This window comes from Schistocerca americana, chromosome 4 (assembly GCF_021461395.2).
Source record: "Schistocerca americana isolate TAMUIC-IGC-003095 chromosome 4, iqSchAmer2.1, whole genome shotgun sequence".
Lineage (NCBI taxonomy): Eukaryota > Metazoa > Arthropoda > Insecta > Orthoptera > Acrididae > Schistocerca > Schistocerca americana.
The window spans coordinates 333,544,667-333,564,742 of record NC_060122.1 but is presented as its reverse complement, the minus strand read 5'-3'; the positions used below and the strand labels follow the sequence as shown (position 1 = coordinate 333,564,742).

The following is a 20,076-nucleotide window of genomic DNA, read 5'->3' as shown; positions in this document are numbered from 1 at the left end:
CGATCATATAAAAAGACTGAGGGCCTGAGTGTCTCCAACAAGGCGGACTGAAACTTAATCCCCGAAAGTGTCTCTTTGGTGCAAAAGAAATCAAAATACTTGGACACCTTGTGTCAAATGAAGGTGTGTGGCCATACCCAGAAAAGGTGAGATCTATAATGGAATTTCCTATTCCTAAAAGTATTAGAGATGTGATACTTCCTCCGATTACGTTCTTATTACCATCGTTTTATCAAAGACTTTTGTATCAAAGCCAGGCCACTCCAAGAGTTGTTAAAAGCTGATGCTAAATTTATCTGGGGTGGCGCTCAACATGTTTCTTTCAATGTGCTGCGAAAAGCTCTGACGACTGACTCTGTACTTGGTCTGTATGATGAGAGAGCACCTACAGAACTACACACAGATGCCAGCAAGTATGGGATCAGTGCTGTTCTGGTGCAAATTTCGGATGTAAAAGAGAAGGTTATAGCCTATGCTTTTAGGACACTTACAAAAGCCAAGAGAAATTACTCAACTACAGAAAGAGACTGTCTTGCTGTGATCTGGGCCATGTGCAAATTTCGACAGTATCTCTATGGAAGGCCATTCACAGTTATTACAGACCATCATTCACTTTGTTGGTTGACAGGTCTTAAGGATCCAACGGGACGACTTGTCAGGTGGGCACTATGTCTTCAAGAGTTTAACATTACCATAGTGTACAAAAGTGGAAGAAAACACCAAGATGCTGACTGTCTCTCAAGAAACCCTGTGCAAGACCATCAAGACTTTGATGAAGATAGTGACTGTGTCGCTGCACTCCAGGATCTCTCTGCTGAGCAGAAGGAGGACGGCAAGATATCTCAAATTATGCTTGCCTTAAATTGGTCAGAGGGTGTGAAAGGACAATTTAAGGTGATTAATGGATTACTTTGCAAGAAAAACTTTGATCTGTTTGGAAAGAGGTGGCTACCAGTAATTCCTGAACACATGCGCTTAGATGTTCTACAGAAATTCCATGACACACCTGAGGCTGGACATTGAGGATTTATTAAGACATACGTTAGAATCTGCAAGAGATTTTTCTGGCGAGGTTTATTTAGCAGTGTCCATCACTATGTGTCACACTGTCGAGAGTGCCAGAGGAGAAAGGCAGTTCCTCAGAAACCACCTTGCCGACTCATACCAATTCCACCAGCTGAAATGCTTTTCCAGCATGTTTGGATTGACCACGTCAGACGATTTCCAATGTCTGATAGTGGCAATAGATGGATTATTGTTTGCACTTATTATCTGACACACTATGCCATCACAAAAGCCCTGAAGCATACGAGGTAGCCAAATTCATCGTGGGAGACATTGTATTGAAGCACGGTGCCCCAAGATTGTTAATTACGAATTGAGGGAAAGTTTTTGAATCGAATCTTGTGACAGAAATAAACCGTCGGTGCAACATTACTCATCACATGACGACTGCCTACCACCCGCAAACGAACGGGCTTACTGAATGCCTTAATAAGACCTTGGCCAACATGCTGTCAATGTTCGTCAATGTTGAGCAGAGTAACTGGAATGAGGTGCTACCTTTCGCGATGTTTGCCTACAACACTGCCAAACAAGACACCACAGGATTTACGCCATTTTTCCTGGTGCATGGGCATGAGGAGACTACAATGATGGACACTGTTTCTGTTACGTCCTGATGACATGGTGACAACTTCATCAGCCAGGTGTTAACCTAGCTGAGGAAGATCAGCAGTCGGCTCGACTCCGCATGTTGCATGCTCAAGAAAACTATCACCGAAGGTATAACCTGAGCCACTGCCCTGTTGTCTACCAGCCTGGTGATCTCGTTTGGATCTTCACTCCCGTTTGGAAGGTTGGTCTTTCTGAGAAGCTCCTCAGGTGCTACTTTGGACCTCATAAGGTTGTAAGACAGTTGTCTGATGTTACTTATGAAGTTGAAGGTTTCAACCCCGACACATGACGACGAAAGATCAGAGATATGGTCCACGTCCTTCGAATGAAGCCCTATAAGGATCCTGCAACCCACGGTAAATTTGGGAAGTTTTAAGCAGATCACCGCCAGGGCAAACATCAGTCATCGGGAGTCGGAGTATGCAGGATTGATGACTCGTTCCCGGACTAGGAGGACATAACAGAGAGACGCTGTTCTCTTAAGGAGGGAGCAATGTCGCAGAAGAAGCTGAGTAGCACTGTGGTGTAGTGGCTATGATACTAAACTGTTGCATGGAGGGTCGTGAGTTCAAAACCTCACCAAGACTGCACGATTTTAATTTCTATATTCAGTTTGAGTATGTTCTAGAAGTATCCACAAATGTCAAGAATCATTTGTACTGGAATGTTCTGTAGCTGTATATATACTGTATGTGTTCTGGCTGGAGACAGTTTGCTCCGTGCTCTTGTATGTACAAGTGCTGAATAAACCTTCATTAAGTGAAGTCAGTGTTCGTCATTCATCTAATTACACCTTCTTCTAAGTGACAATATTTTGTGTTTGGTAGTCCTGTAAAGTTCAATTTGTAACTGAATGAGTAACACGTGTTCAAAAACTTTTTTAGTGTTGGGTATGCTAGGTAATGGCCACTGATTCTTACAGAAGCTGTAAGTTCCCAATAAAATATTCTGTTTTCCAATGTGTAAACAGAAATAAAATAATGACTGGCTACTCTGAAGTAAATGTAGAATTATTTATTATTTATAGTAGACTTTTGTAGTCACGGCAGCCACAGCCTGGATATCTAATTTTGAATACATGGCTGCTTCAGCCATGGTTCCTTTATAAATAGGCAAAACTGGTTTTGCAGCATTCAGCTGCAACAGCAGTTGCAATAAAATCAAGTCATGTTTCGAATGAGAAAAGAGAATGGTATGATCCAGCATTCACAGCCAGCAATTTTTCACTAAGTAGCGGATGTCAAACATAAAATAGCATTAAAAAAACACAGAATGCTCCCATGATATTATGAGTAACAATTTCTGGTGAGCTAACAGGCCCCTACATACCGAAAAAGTGACCAAAAACTGACCGTATATGATCCCCTATGGGATTAAGCATTGTTTTTTGCCAATTAAGCTGTTTTTGTAAATGAGGGACTGTAAGCTGCTTAATTTTACATAATCCACTCAATCAATTGGGTGTGAACTACCTAAATGATACTGTCCAGGGAAAACCACTGAGGAGCTATTGTGTACTTGGGAATGTGTATTTAGCTTTTATGAGCACCCAATTTAAAATGTAATGAGTAAAAGTTCATACTGTCCGAATGAGAAGTCCACCAGTTATGACACGTTCCATCAGAAGAAGGCATTGGGGCAACATTGCAACACATTGAAGCAATTGAAAATCTTCTGACTCTCAAAGCTCTCAAGTGATTATCTGCTGTTCTAAACCAAACCAGTACTACAAAAAATTTGTTTCACATGCAGCATCCATAAGTGAATTGCTTCACATACTGAAACAAAAAAGATCTGGAAAAATGAATGTCAGCATGCATTTGACAGATTAAAACAAAGTTTACGAGACCCCAAATGTCTCATCACATGCAGTCCATTGAAAATGTTAGCAACTGCAGCTGTTGATTCTGAATATGGAAGCAGCGTAGTCTTGTAGATAACAGGTCTTGAAAGGCCGATCACTTTTGCACACAGAAGACTGCCTACTGCTCTAAGAAATTATAGTCCAATTGAAAAGGAAGCTCTTGTTATTATCTTTGATGTCAAAAAGTTCAATGAATATTTTTGTGGCCAAAGATTCATTCTATTTCTGGACCACAAACCACTGGAAACTATATTTGGGCCCAATAATACTGTTTCTTCCAGAACGGCATAATGTTTACAGTGATTGGCACTGCTTTTCTCAAAACTTAAATAGTGTGGTACTTTAAAGGTCCACATCACAACACATGAATGCAGTCACTATTGTCAGTAGAGCAAGATAAAAATTTTGATTCTTCTGCTGAACTGTGTTTCACTTTGGACATCATCAGTCAAGACAGTGTTGGACATTTTCCATTAATAGCAAAACTTGTGCCACAGAATCCAGTGTTGTTCGAGATACAATAAATAAATAAAATTCATTCAGAGTGATTATTCAAGTAACCATAAATTACATCATACTGCCATTTGAGACACACTGTCACTGTCTAAAATTGTGTCATTTTGTTACATTGAGAATCGGGAGGGATGATTCCTGAAGCACTTAACACCCAAAGTGCCACTAGGCCATTTTATGTATCAAATGCATTAGTACTGGAAAAACACAGATGAAGACTAACAAATGATACTGGTTAAATGACACTTATGCCAATATATACTAATGGCTCCTCCGTGGGAATATTTTTCCATGGCCACAGTCATCAGAATCCTGGTCATGTTCACACAATGACACTGGTGAACTACTGTTATGAAAATACTAGCTTATTGTCATGGATGCATTTTCCAAAATTTCCAAGTGGGATACAAATGTTGTCAATAATTCCTATGAAAAAGATTTGCTAAGGATTTTCTCACTCAAATGTTTGCAAAAATTCAATAGTTATGGACAACAGTCCTTAGTTTTCATCACAGTAGTTTCAACAATTCCGTGAATGAAACGACATATCACATTTCAAAACTGCGCTCATTCAAATGGATTCTCAGATAAATTTGTAAGGACATTCTTATCTCATATGACAAAGCTAACACAGCAGTACATTGTTAATTTTCTTTCACAGTACAGAGCCACTCCATATGATACAAAATCACCAGTGGAAAAATGCTAAAGCCATATGTGCATCATAGACAAGCATACACAGCAGTGGAGAACAATGTTTTTCAAAGCTAATAATTGTTTAACAGTTGATGATATAGATTGTGACAAGGTGAGGTAGATTTTGGGCACGAATTTCCTCGGGTGAGGGGGGCAAATACCAAGGGGAGTGCACCTGCCATAATTCACACATCAGCAAGCGTGGTGAAGCATGAAACAAGCTTCAACAGCTTCCTCATCCCAGGGGGGAGGGCATACACCCCAAGGGCACCACGTAGCAAGGCCAGACTCCAGGGAGGTGCTACATAGTTGAGGTAAGACATCAGAGAGGGCACACACAACACAAACTATGTTATGCTTCTGCCATACATCACTCAAACAGTTTTCCAAGCCGATATTCTTCTGCCAAAGACAGGTGTAAGTGGACACATGGCTCCCCTCGGTCAAGTTAGTTCGATAGTATCAACACTGTGCCTAAAAAGAGCATCAGCACTTATCTACCATTGCTGCCAAGAAGAACCAAACAGGACATTCTATCAATTTTATCAGTGATTCAGGACTAGAAAACTGTTCATAGATAAGTCAGGGCACGTGAACTTTGACCTACACTGCCACACATTCTCTCCACATATGCATTACTAAATTATTGTACACTGTCACTAATCTGTGTTGCCATCACTTGTACACCACAGTTTCTCTAAACTTATTTGACCCTGCGAAGAGGCCGTAAGGTGCTGTGCAAGAAAGCCACCTCAGTAAAAACAAAATGTAGGGGGTTCTTTTCCTGCCACATTTATGTTTGTTGCCAAGAACATATGGTGAGTAGCAACTATCCTTGTTATAATACTGTTACATTCAATCTTGGATTTTCTACAGTTAACATAGGGAGTTGGGATCACCCAATTGTATGAACTGCGGGATGTTATTGCTTCAAAATCATTTTACACAAAGCACTATTAATATTCAGGAAGTAAGATTTTTACAAATATGTTTAACTGTAAAAGAGATAGCACTACGTTTAAAAGACATGGTAAATTTAAAACATGGAACCACACATTCCTACACACTGCTTTGCAATGCAAACAAATTCACTCCAGAATATTCTGTCTCTCAATAATTTCATCACAAATACATCAACAGGTGCTTGCAAAGATAAATTTGTGGCTTGAATAGTGGGTGAAATGGATACCATTTTTCAGTTCTAGACTGAAAGGTAAACTAGTAGAGCAAGGGAAGATATTTTCTTTGAGGAACAAATTAAGTCTTGTGTCCTAAGGTGTTTACATTCACATGAATGGCAGAATACTATTTGTAGAGTGATGAGAAGGAAGGGTTTACAAGCTGGGAAAGGATGATGAAGGGCTTACGTTTCACCTCTTATATGAAGAGTGCCTAGAGTAGTTAAAGTGTAAGCTTCAACTCACCCATGAAACGTCACAGAGACACACCAGAGCATATATGTAACCCTAAAGTCTGTGGAATCACATGTTTCAAGCCAGCAAAAAATGGGACTGCTTCTCAAATGAGATGTATGGGGCTGTACCTCTAAGGTCAAAAAATAAGTTTCACCACTCATTCTTACAAGTAAAAACATGCAGCAAGAAAGATGAGATAAAAGAAAGAGAGCTTTAGTTACTGCACCATTACAGTGTCGTTTAAAACAATATTGACAAATGCTGAAGGTAAGCTATTGTTTGCTGAAACTATCTGTATCTGCTGGTTCCAACTAGGACGGTGTGAGGCAATGTAAAACCATATGTGGAAGACCCTCAACACCTCCCTTTTGATAGGTTGGAAACCGAAAAGCAGTAGTGTCATGCCACAACTGCCTTATGAAATTGATTAAAGCAATTACTGAGGGTTTGGTAACATAGCATTTAGCACAGTGAAACATTTTAAATTATTTGTTGTGTAACAGTCACACTTGTATGTATAAGAGAGCTCAGATAACAATTCAGTGCTATGCAAGGTAGAAAGTTGGAAGGAACATATAAAAAGGCTATGCAAGGGAAACAAATTTGGCGATAATGTTATAGAAAGGGTAGAGGAAATAGATGAAGATGACATGGAGGACACGATACTACATGAAGAATCTGACACGTCACTTGGTAGAGCCAGCCATGACAAAACTATTCCATCTGACATGCAAGATATATAAGACAGGTGAAATACCCTCAGAATTAAAGAAGAATCTAATCATCCTAATTCCTAAGAAGGCAGGTGTGAAGATTATTGAATCATCAGTTTAATAAGTCATTGTTACTGAATATGGGCACAAATTATTTATGGAAGAATGGAAAAACCAGCAAAAGCTGACTTTGGGGAAGATCAGTTTCAGTTTTGGAGAAATGTAGGCACACATGAGGCAACACTGATATTAATAGCATTTGTAGAGAAAGCCTCTGATAATGTTGATTGGAATATTCTCTTGGAAATTCTGAAGATAGGGATAAAATATATGGCACAAAAGGTTATTTACAACTTGTACAGCAATCTGACTCCAGTTGTGAGAGAGGAAGGACATGAAGGGGAAGGGAGTGAAACAGGGTTGTAGTCTGTCCTCAATACTGTTCAATCTGCACATTGAGCAAACAGGAAAGGAAACCAAGGAGACTTTTGCAAAGGGTATTAAATTTCAGGGAGAAGAAATAAAAACTTTCAAGATGTTCAATGACACTGTAATTCTGAAGAGACACCAAAGGAAATAATCTTGACCATCTTGTGTTTATGAGATATCAGATAACACCTAACACAGCTGTATTAACGTACATTTGTCCAGCGAACATCTTCTGGTTACACTGTTTTCAAAACAAATCTTCACAGAATTATTCAACATCAAATGAGCCATTCATAATGTCAGAGGGAAATTTTGGAACATGGAGACCACACAAACACACTGTTGACCGTCTGGCAGTAGCAAAGTGAGCAATGTCTGCATGGAACATGGCATGCTGCTCACACTAGACAGAGGTTAAAAGATGAGCAACTAAAGTAAAACAAGGGTAATGGAATATAGTTGAATGCACAGGCAAGAGGTTTCAGAAATGAGTAGCTAAATTATGTCATTTGGGGAGTAAAAAACTGATGATGGCTATGGTATAGAGAGTATAAAATGTAGACTAGCAATAGCAAGACAAGCATTTCTGAAAAAGGCAAAGTTGTTAACATCAAATATAAATTTAACTGCTTGGAAGTTTCTCTTATGGTATTTGTCTGGATGAAACAAAGACGATAAGACAGTTTAGACAAGAAGAGAACATAAGCTTTTGAAATCTGGTGCAACAGGGGAATGCTGAAGATTAGACTTGTATGTCGGGTAATAAGCATGGAGGCATTGAAATGAAATGGGGAGAAAAGCAACTTATTGCACAACTTGACTAAAATAAGTGACTGGTTGTTAGACATATCTTGAGACGTCATTGAATAATTCTTCTAGTAAAGGAGGGGAGTGGGTAGATGGGTGGGTGGGTGGGAGGAATGGAGGTAAAAACTGTATACAAAGATTAAATTTTGACTACAGTATGCAGGTTCAAATGGATGTAGATTACAACAGTTATGTAGAGATTTGGAGGCTTGCACAGGATAGATTAGAGAGGAGAGTTGCATCAAACCAGTCTTTTGACTGACGACCATAACAACAAAAACAAATTAGCATGCATTGAAACATTAGAAATTCATTTGTTTGTTGTATTTATAGCTATCACAATTAACTAAATGGGAAAGCACATTTCCTTGTATGTATTAGTTTTAACTTGACAGATGCTATGCCTTTATCTCCTGAGGCTTGTTCCATGAAATGCCTCATATAAGTATCATTCAAGTTCAGATACGGAGAACTACTCATTAATGCTATTATATCTGCAATATGAGCTCTTACCTTTTGGAGATGACTGATGTCCTTCAACTTATTTCCATTTTGGGTACCAACTTTTGACTTACAGCCTATGGAACAAGAAAAATAACACATAAAAATGTAACAATTTAAAGTTGTACTGTATTAGACATAAAAACTGGCTGCCAGCCAGCCGCGAAGGACACCATGTCTGAGTCATTCACTTAAGGCATCAATAAAACTAGTTGCTCTTCAGAATTATAATTCCTGGCATTTGCACAATCTGGCAGCACTGCATAATGCACTAGTTTCTGGATGGAGTCTTGTCAACTGCTCGAGCTGGTTCCATGCTGTTTCTGCTTGTGATCTAGTGGTAAAAAAGGCATAATGTAGAAACAAGGTTGCAAGTTTGGATCTTTTTCTTCCTTTCTTTTTTAAAGCAAGTTCTGTCTATCTGCTAAAGGTATCAGTCTGATGAAACCTCAACAATAACTTACATCAATTACTAACCCACCATTAATAGTAAGAACTTCGAGAAACATTTCCACAGTAGAGTTCATGGCTGCATCCAGATGAGAATAGTTTATGCTCAAGCATTTTCTTGCCCTACAGTGGCCACGCCACAACTGGCTGCCATTAGCTGACTGCAGCGTGGCATACCAAGGATGTTTCCTGCCCTTGCATTGGTAAGCATAAAATTGTTTTTTATTGTAGTTAGATTCTCCATGTGAAATAACTTCAGTGAACTGGGTCAACACCACCTATTTTAATAAAACACAGTATCTGTGTCAGCACAATTAGTGAGAAATTACACACTTTGGACTTTGAAATGGTCTGCGTTTACATGCTGTCTTTTCAGTGGAATTTCATAAATATAATAGTGTATTCACAAAAACCAAAAATTATGATGGCAGAAGCAGAAAGAGGTATTATAATGTGTGCAATATCATAATTTTTTTGTCCTTACACAAACGGGTATTGGAATAAGCAAGAAGCTTTATGATGGAGAAGTATTCTTAACATTTATTTATTGATGTTTAATCTGGCTGCTTGTAGCTCTGCACAGAACAGTTAAACACTTGGTCTCTGGTGGGATTGGAATGGAGAGACAATGCAACCTTCACTTTGGAACAGGGCCCCATTATCTCAGAGCTAGCAAGGAGTTGTGGCATTTGTCTCTCCCTTATTGTCTCAGTAGTGACTAGAACAAACAAATTGTAGTGTAGAAGATGGGATTAGCTACATATAAATTGAATTTAGCACAATAAATCTGAGCCTTCCAGGAAGTAACTGGATTATCAAACTGTTGACAAACATTCTGTATTGTTCCCAAGTTAACTCGGAAATAAGTGGAGTTTGCATCTCAAATATGCAGCCACAGAGATGGAATACAAAAAGCTTAAGCCTATGAGCTTTAGTTCCATTTCTGCAACTAGGTTTAGGGACACTCAGATGCACCAAATGCAAACTAAACACCATGAATCAACAATTGTCACAATTCTTTTTGATTTTGATCTTCAGCCAGGGTGTATACATGGACAAGGAAAAAAAATTCCCGGATTTCCCGGTTGAAAATACACTTTCTCCCAGGTGAAAATACAATTTTCCCGTGTTAAGTGATAGTATACTTTTCCTTGGCACTGTAAAATTTATCAGTACTTTGAATGTTTATGGTTTTATATGGCGACATAGAATATCCTGGCACTTTAGAAAACGAAACTGAGGGGGGGAAAACACGTTTTGGAAAGATCTCTGATGTGCAGCAACATGTACGCTGCATAGTTTCGTGTTATGAAGGTATAACTTCGAATTCCACCAAACACCGCATGTTACTTTCCAAAGCATTGAAATCGAGATTGCGACGCACTTTGGTACGCCAGTCATAGCTCATGACGTGATCTCGCCAACTGAAGACAGCATAGAACACGTGATGTAGTCAGCCAATAGCAAGATCACTCATAAGTAGTGCGAAAATACAAATAGGAAAAAGTTAATGGTTCAAATTAATATACATAGTGTTGCTACAAGAAAAACAAAGCTTTCACATATAATCGTGGTCTCAAAGATTAATAAGCTGCAAGAGAAGCTAAGCTTCCACATATAATGTTGATCTTTTTTGCGCATGTTACACTTTGAGTTGTATCACACAAATGTGCCAGTAAAATTTTTAATAACGACGTAAATTTCTGATCTTCTGGGCTCGAAATTTTTCTAGCTGGTTGTCCTCAAAGAGTTGATTTTTAATTGAGAGTCAAACGCTCTGTGATTTAAGAAATTCATCATACACTCTCGCACATACTTCATCTTCTGTAAAAGGAAATTTACTTTCAAAAAGTAACGCTTTTCAAACCACCATTTGCAATATTTTCCCGTGACGTGTTAGAAACTGCTTCGTTTCAGCAGTTGTCGGAGAGCGCCAGATAACAGGCGCCCCAGTTCTTGCGCAGCTACGATGACGGAGGAAGCTCGTATGTTCGTACGTGTAAAACATTAAAAGATTTTGCGCTATGTCACAAAAGAAACAAGACATCAGAGGATACTTCAAGAGTATCGGAATTTCGTGAACCATACTAAAATGCATAATTCGGCTTGAAGTGCACATTTGTATGTCCAGATTCGGATGTAAATTTTCTCGACTACCACTACTGTATTGTCTCATGTTTGGTTCTTTATTATAGCATAATGCCATGCGAGCTAGAAAACGGAAAACGTGCACCTGAAATGCAGCGAACAGTTGAAACTAACCAACAGTGTGAAATTAAACACTTCGTTTCAAATAAATTGACTGCCTCATCGCTAAAGATTACTAAAAGTCAAATCTATTTAGCAAACCGACAAAAATAACTTAACTATTCTGCAAGGCGATTAACGCTTGACTGTCAGAAAGGTGGAGAAAATTTTAGCCTTCCGTAAACATGCGAACGTTTTTTTAATTCATTTGATAGCTCCCGGCCGCAGAAATCCGTTTCGTTTTCATTTAATGTGAGAGCAATAAATGAAGAGGAAACAGCAAAATCACTAAGCGTAAACACGGGTCACGGGTCACCTCCCCACTACAGCTCAGACTGCTCTGTGCATCAGCCCCGGATCTACGACATTTCCGAACCGGGGCAATATTAGGTAGTGGCGCCCAGCCACACATCCGTAGCCAGAAGCGGGAGAAGGTATTACTCATACGCGACTCAACTGCGCATGCACAAGAACCCGCCCGCAACTGCTCAAAGGAATCTAATGTAAACAGCTGTGATGTCACGCTCATCGGAGGCAATTTGTTGTTAGGAAGCAATGCATAGTCCTCCTGAAGCATTTGACACACTTTGCTGTTGGCAGACGCTTGTATGAGCACTATGTTTTGCTGTTGTATATGGCGCATTTCCTTTGAGACTTACGTTTTATTTTTGTTCATTTTTCCCCTCGTTCATGTTTTGTTGCTGCAGTGTTATTCTGCAGAAGCGGGATACAGTAATATCCTTTGTTGGAGTATTGATTCTTACCAGTCAAAATCACAAAAATTTAACTGAAAACTAAAACAATAATAGATTCCCGGAATTCTAAAAAATTCCCGGGTTTTTCCTGGTTTTCTCCCGGATGAAAAAATTCCCGGCTTTTTCCCGGATCTCCCGGGTCGTAGACACCCTGTCAGCATACTGAAAACTGAAAAGTTCATTCACTAGATGGTATTCAGATTTAAGGATCATCTACAGTAGTTACACTGTAAACATTATGAGGTAACACATCTGTTGATAATTATAGATTTAAGATAACTGTCACTGACAGTACCCTCAAAGTAGAGGAACATAAAACACAGCATTGATTGCAAAAGGCGAACTTCCACAGAAGGACTTCATAAGCTATGAATAACAAAGTTCAAAATCAAATACACGTAAACCAAAACCAAATATCAAAAAAGGGGAGCTCAAAAAGCTGTGAAGAAAAATGAAACCAGCGGATGTTCAATTCCAGTTTCTGCTAACATGAAAGGAGAAGCAATTGTCATCGAAATGTGTAACACGAACCTAAGACGCAGACTGTAATATCTAGAATAAATCATCCTTAAGCAAAACTATAAGTCAGTCTACGAATAAGGAAAGAACGACAAGTATCATCTACACATAATGATTGCAATATAACTGCTGCTCATGCCTTGTCAATACAAGTGAAAAACTCCCATGCCGAATAATTTTCCAGTGTGCAGTATGCTTAAGACAGAGAGAACTCAAAATACCAATAGTTTCTCCAAGCTGAGCATGGTGCTAATTTTCTAAGCAGTTCTTCACAGTCAGTGCTATTTAGTTCTTGATGGTTTCATACAAATGACGTATCTAGCTTATCACGACATTCATATGAGAATTATCATGTTGTTGTATCAGAGCATAGATGGCTAGATTACTCTAGAATAAGTATATACTATCCATAAGCTGCTGAATCATGATATATAGCTAATGCTACAGGGTCACTGTTAGCTCGATTATGACACATATTATCAGAGAGCAAAGCCTGTTTATTCAAATTACTGTAACATACAGAACTTGTGTAGTGACTGTCATTTCAGTTGCATAAAGGATGGCACAATTTGTTATGAAGTTATCAGCAAAATGAATTACCACAACAATGAACAATTATGTTGTCATTTTTGTATCACTAGCAGCTCATTAATTGAGGACTATTTTAGTTAAGTCAGGTTATTCACAGTGATGACAAATACAAGAGACATCATTTTCAGATTGATCTTGTGATATACTTTGCAAACAGTGATGCATGATTTAACTGCATGGTGAGCAATGTTTGGCCTGTTGTATAATACATAAAAATATTATTTACGATACGAGGTGCATAAAGAATTATTACATGTGCAAAATTAGTACTAAAACAGTTGAAATAAAAGTGTGATGCAAACTGTGTTAAGTAGTATTGTTTGAAGAAAGCACTTATTTCATGAAAAATTATAGCTATGGTCTGTAAGTATGAGCTGGACTTAACTTCAGAATAAGTACATAATGCAGGTACACAGGACAATTTAAATTTAATTTTCTACTCACACTACAATGTACAATGTTATAAAAGTTTTATTTGCAATTTCTCGGAAATTAACACTCAACAGTTTGCATCATTACAGAATTAATATGTATATGTTTACTTATTCATTTGTCAACCTGTAGAAGCTCTAGAATGTCTTGTTACAGTCAAATGTATACTTGCCAGAAGCTATACAGCTCAGGGCTATAGCAAAACTTTGCTCTTGTAGACATAAGCTTTTATCTTATTATTCATAACAACAGTGCACAGCTTGCATTAAGAATATCAAAGCAATCATTAAATGGCAATGGTGGAGGAATCATTAATGTTGGTGGTGGATATAACTGTCATTTGACATTGCATTGCATTCTCTACCTGTAAAACAAGAAAATGATGACATCACTTTAAAAGGAATACATTGTGCACTCCATAGCTTATGTTCAATTCACAACATGATTCCCTTCAAGTGTTAGGAGTTTTTGGTTCCACTTCCTGCTTGTTCTTGAAGGAAACATGAGGCAGTGTAGCATGGTAGGTGCACTGTGGATGTTGGATGGGGACCAGGAGAAAACAGGTAGAGCTTAATCAAGAGTTGATGCTCATAAGAAGTGTTGACACCACCAAGCTACCTTTACTCAAGTAATCACTGCTACACTTTTTGTGCCACCACTAAAGCAATTATACAGCATAATACCAACTTATTCACTGAGTACCCACACCATTTTGTTCATACAGATGTTAGTATCATCTACTCACAATGACCACAACATAACTCCTGCTTGTGGTTTGTAAAGAAATGTGAAAAGCGCCTCCCAAATTAGTTTTTCTATTTGCAGCATACATAAGCAGAGAGAATTAAAGGTAACAAGAGGTTAACCAAACAGAGAAGGGGAGATTGTCAACACATTTCCTAGAGTGCTTGCAGTTTGACTTTAATTTAGTTCTTGACTGTTGGGTGGAAACACAGAGCTCCCTGCCTTTTACAACATTTCTGATGTGGGAACTTGATGATGAAAACTGCTGTGTGTTTATTACCAAGAAACTGCACATAAAATCTGCTTGTTTCACACTTTATCTTTTTGCTTTAGTACAATTTTTGCGCTTCTAATGGTTTAAACATTTGACTGAAGAATTGTAAAAGAAGGCTGTAAATCTGGAAGAAACATGGAGACAGAGGAAAGTTTGAAATTGATTCTGTAATGGTAAGACCAATTTTGGAGCCATATTTTGAACTATAAAACTTTTCCTGGGACAGGTGTGGTAGGTGCGAAAATTACTAAACTTTCAGTTTCAGAAGTCATGGCTGCAAACTACTAATATGAATTCTTTACAGAAGAATGGAAAAACTGGTAGGAGATGACCTTGGGAAAGATCAGTTTGGGTTCCAGAGAACTGTAGGAATACACGAGGCAATACTTGACCCACAATTTATCTTACAATATAGGCAAATCTACGTTCATAGCATTTGTAGATTTAGAGGACGATTTTGACAATGTTCATTAGAAAAAAACATAATATTCTTGTTTGAGAAGTTTTACTAGCTCAAATTGCAGTTAATTTCATACATAGGCAACTAGGTTCAGCTATTTTAATTGGCACCTTCAGGTCATCCACATACATCAACCACTGTGTCACTCTGGGCAGTGCACTGTCATCTAGCTGTGGACATGAAGTGACATAATGGTTGATGTATGTAAATGATCTGAAGATGGCAATTAAAATTGGTGAAACTAGTTATTGGTCTATGTAACCAGAACAAAAAATGTTTTTATCATAGAAGGAAAATAAAGGGGGGGGGGGGGGGTGGCGAATATGTTCTGGGCGCAGTTAGGTGTGTAAAAGAAGGGAACTAACTTTCACACTTACTTGGCAGTTTCAAAGACATTTAAATCAAAACATTTTGACATATTTCCACTTTTTTACTTGTCAGTGTTAGTACCCATGTTATGTAATATAATGCAGCATGTGAAGTAAAGTAACACGATATGTGATGTCATTTCATATAACATTAAATGTGCTATCATGTCATCCAACATGGCATTTGTCATGTAGTGCATTTTGAGACAGTGTGTCACTAAAGTTTAGAATGCTTGTAGCCCAACTCTGGGATAATTCTATTAAAGATGTACCCTCACTCCCGAACACTTCCTATTGTAGATGCATCCCACTCACTTGAAGCACATAAAGTTGCCTCTATTTGTTCTTACACCCCTCGCCATAGATGTAACAGTGGGGGCCCAAGAGAGCTCAAAGCACTGGGGAAGTGGATAAGTCGAAAAGCTGGTTCCTTTCTTTTAAATTCCTAACTCCATCCAGAACATATTTCTGTGGTACAATAGGAGCATTTTTTTATTCTGGTTCATAACCTTTACTGTGTCATAATTTTGCGATTAGAACACTGTTGTTGACTTTGGCGACGATTGATCTGACATAGGCTTTTTTATTCTCTTTTGAACCACGTTGCTTTTACAAAACAATAGGATGACCATTAATTACATGTAATTGTCTACCTTCTTACAAATTTGAACAGATTTGCACAAGTCTGAAACATGGACGTGGCATGCGTAAAATCAATCTCTCTCTCAAACAAAGATGATGTGACTTACCATACGAAAGCGCTGGCAGGTCGATAGACACACAAACAAACACAATCATACACACAAAATTCTAGCTTTCGCAACCGATGGTTGCTTCATCAGGAAAGAGGGAAGGAGAAGGAAAGACGAAAGGATGTGGGTTTTAAGGGAGAGGGTAAGGAGTCATTCCAATCCCGGGAGCGGAAAGACTTACCTTGGGGGAGAAAAGGACAGGTATACACTCGCACACACACCCATATCCAACCACACATACACAGACACAAGCAGACATTTGTAAAGGCAAAGAGATTCGGCAGCCTCGACTGACATCTCTGCCGAATCTCTTTGCCTTTACAAATGTCTGTCTGTGTCTGTGTGGTTGGATATGGGTGTGTGTGCGAGTGTATACCTGTCCTTTTCTCCCCCAAGGTAAGTCTTTCCGCTCCCGGGATTGGAATGACTCCTTACCCTCTCCCTTAAAACCCACATCCTTTCGTCTTTCCCTCTCCTTCCCTCTTTCCTGATGAAGCAACCATTGGTTGCGAAAGCTAGAATTTTGTGTGTATGATTGAGTTTGTTTGTGTGTCTATCGACCTGCCAGTGCTTTCGTATGGTAAGTCACATCATCTTTGTTTTTAGATATATTTTTCCTGCGTGGAATGTTTCCCTCTATTTTTTAGCTTGCCTTTAAGCCATCATATCTCGACGATGGTAAAGATTATTGGACATATAACATTGTGCTTTGAATTTATCCATTTATCTACCTTCACGCAAAGTTTGAATTTATTCGTATAAGTTTAAAGTATAGAAGCGGCATGCTTCAAAAACCTGCCAGAAAAACGTGCTTTTTGCATGTAAAATCTAAACGAACATGATTTTTCAAATGGTTAAAAGTCATCTTACATAGAGGTCCAATACACTGGTGGACCAAATCTGAACCATCTGTCTCATTCCAGTCCAGAGTTATGTAAGGGTGACTGTTCTTTTGAACTAAAATCTGAATGGTACACGTATAAATGGTGCCATTAACTGAGCATTAATTTCAGCCTTATTAAAATGTTTAGCAAAAGGAATTATTTGATTGACACAATATGCCTGGGCATCATCTCCAGTTTGTCGTTCAAACCTTGAGTAATATACTGTGATGTAATTACAGTGTGACAGATGTTCTAATGGCTATACAAACTTCTGTCACATGGAGATTACATTTGTCATAATCAGAGATTGCACTTCTGCTGACAATGTCAGGTAACCATAATGTTGACTGTAATATACTCTTTAGAATTCTAAATGCAGCAGGGATAAAATACAGGGACTACTTGTACAGATACCAGACAGATATTTTAAAGAGTCAAGCGGCATGAAAAGGGAGCAGTGGTTGAGGAGGAAGTTAGACAGGGCTGAAGTCTGACCCCAACATTATTCAATCTGTACACTAAGCAAGCAGTAAAGGAGGCCAAAGACAGATTTGGAGAAGGAATTCAAGCATAGCGTGAAGAAAAAAAACATTTGAGGCTTGCTGATGACTAGTGGGGTACAGGGTACTCTTCGCCATGCATCGTACAGTAGTTTGCAGAGTATTTATGTAGATGTAAATGAAGATTTTAATTCTGTTGAAGACAGCAAAGGACTTGGAAGTGCAGTTGAACAGAATGGATAGTGTCTTGAAAGGAAGATATAAGATTAACATTTAAACAAGGGTAATGGGATGTAGCTAAATTAGGCAATGTTGAAGGAATTAGAGTAGGAACTGAGACACTACACATAGCAGATGAGTTTTGCTGTTTCGGCAGCAAAATAACTGCTGATGACCAATTTGGAGGAGATATAGAATGTAGAATGGCAATGGCAAGAGAAACATTTCTGAAGAAGAGAAATTTGTTAACGCTGAATATAAACTTAAGTGTCAGGGAGTATTTTCTGAAAGCATTTGTCTGGAATGTAGCCTTGAACGAAAGCAAAATGTGGATGATAAGCAGTGTGGACAAGAAGAGAATAGAGGCTTTCGAAATGTAGTGTTACAGAAGAATGGCGAATGACAGATTGGTAGACCACATAACTAATGAGAACGTACCGAACAGAATTGGGGAGAAAGGAATTTGGGACATAATTTGACTAAACCAAGGGATCGGCTGATAGGAAACATTCTGAGACATCAACAAATAAATCATAATTTTAGTACTGGTGGCTAAAAGGTGCAGAGGGAGGTAAGAGTTGAGTATAGTAAGCACGTTCAAATGGATAAGATATATAAGAAATTAGGGCTCCTATGGAGGCACATAAACAGTTGTTTTTCCTTCGCTCTATTTGCAAGTGAAACTGGGAAGGAAATTACTAGTAATGGTACAGGCTATCCTCCACCACACACCGTTCGGTGGCTTGCAGACTATCTATGTAGATGTAGATGTGGACTGTAGCAATAATTTACAGAGAAGATGCTTGCACAGGATAGAGTAGCATAGAGAGCTGCATCAAACTAGCCTTCAGATTGAAGACCACAACAACAATAGTTTTTTATGCATACCATTCTGTAAATTAAGTATGACAGGTTAAACATTGCTAACTCTGCAGTTGAACCATGCACTGCTGTATGTAAAATACATCTCAAGATCAATTTGAAATTACATCTCTTGTATTTGTCATCACTATGAATAATCCGACTTAACTACAATAATCCTCAATTCATGAGCTGCTAATGATGCAAAAATGACAACAGAGTTGTTCATTGTTGGGGGAATTAAATTCACTCTGGAGATAATTGCACAAGAAATTTTACCATCCACTACGCAAATGAAATGACAATCATTACCACACAGGTTCTATATGTTACAGTAAGTTAAGTAATCAACTTGCTGAAATCCTACTTTCAGTGATCTGAAATATACTGAGCAACAGTTATTTGAATAAACAGGTGTCACTCTCTGATGCATATATGTGCTATAATCCAGCTAGCAATGACCACTGTTAAAAGTAGTGGTAGTTATGAATAATGAATCAGCAGTTTATGCATAGTCTATACAAATTCTCAAACAGTCCACCCATTTATGCAGTCATATCACACCTCAAAAATTCTCACATGAATGTTGTGGTAGGCCAGAGGTGTCGTTCGTAGGAAACCATCAGGGTCTCAGCTTTGTGAACATACGGTTTTTTAGGGTTCTCTCTGTCTTTAGCATAATGCAAGTTGAATAGCTCTTCAATTAGGCACTTTTGACTTTTATTGGTAAAGCATTGGCAGCAGTTATACTGTAATCATTATGATACTTCTAGTTCTTTCGGTATCTGCAGATTGAATTATAGTTTTTCTTACAGATGACTCACTCTTGACATTACTGTCAGTGTTTTGTGTTTGTTGTTTCATATTCTGATAACAACTGCTCCTCCTTTTATGTTAGCAGAAGCTGGAATTGAGCCTCATCTGCATACATTCACCAGTTTCATTTTCTTCACAGGTTTTTCAGTCACTGGATATGGTTTCCTCGCACAGTAGACATTCTTGATTTCCTACTTTGTTAATCATAGCTTGCAAAGTCTTTTAGTGGAAGTACACATTTTGCAATCAATGTTGTGTTGTTTTTTTGATTTGCGTTCTTCTGTTTTGAGGGTGGCCCCAATGACAGTGATCTTAGAAACATTTTGTGAAGTCTCAATTATCAAAAGATGTATTTCCCCACCTAAAATGTTTACAGTATAGCCATCAGAGATGACCCTAAATTGTGAATCACATCTGGTAGACAGGCTTTTCAGTTTTCAGTATGACTCATACAGAAAATGAAAAAGAATTGTGACAGTTACTGATTTATAGTTTTTTGTTTGCAGTTGGAGCATCCATGAATTGTTAGTAAGTATGCATTAGCCCCTAAGCCTAGTTACCGAAATGGAAATGAAACCCACTGGCTTAA

General features: G+C 38.4%; 1 protein-coding gene across 1 annotated transcript in view; it reads right to left on the bottom strand.

Annotated features, from left to right (window-relative positions):
* LOC124613165 overlaps positions 1 to 20,076 on the bottom strand; it is a 178,832-nt gene that overhangs the window by 90,002 nt on the left and 68,754 nt on the right. The window contains exon 13 of the mRNA XM_047141795.1: positions 8,628 to 8,692. Within this exon, the coding sequence (XP_046997751.1) occupies positions 8,628 to 8,692 (65 nt within the window). The remainder of the gene's footprint in view (positions 1 to 8,627; positions 8,693 to 20,076) is intronic.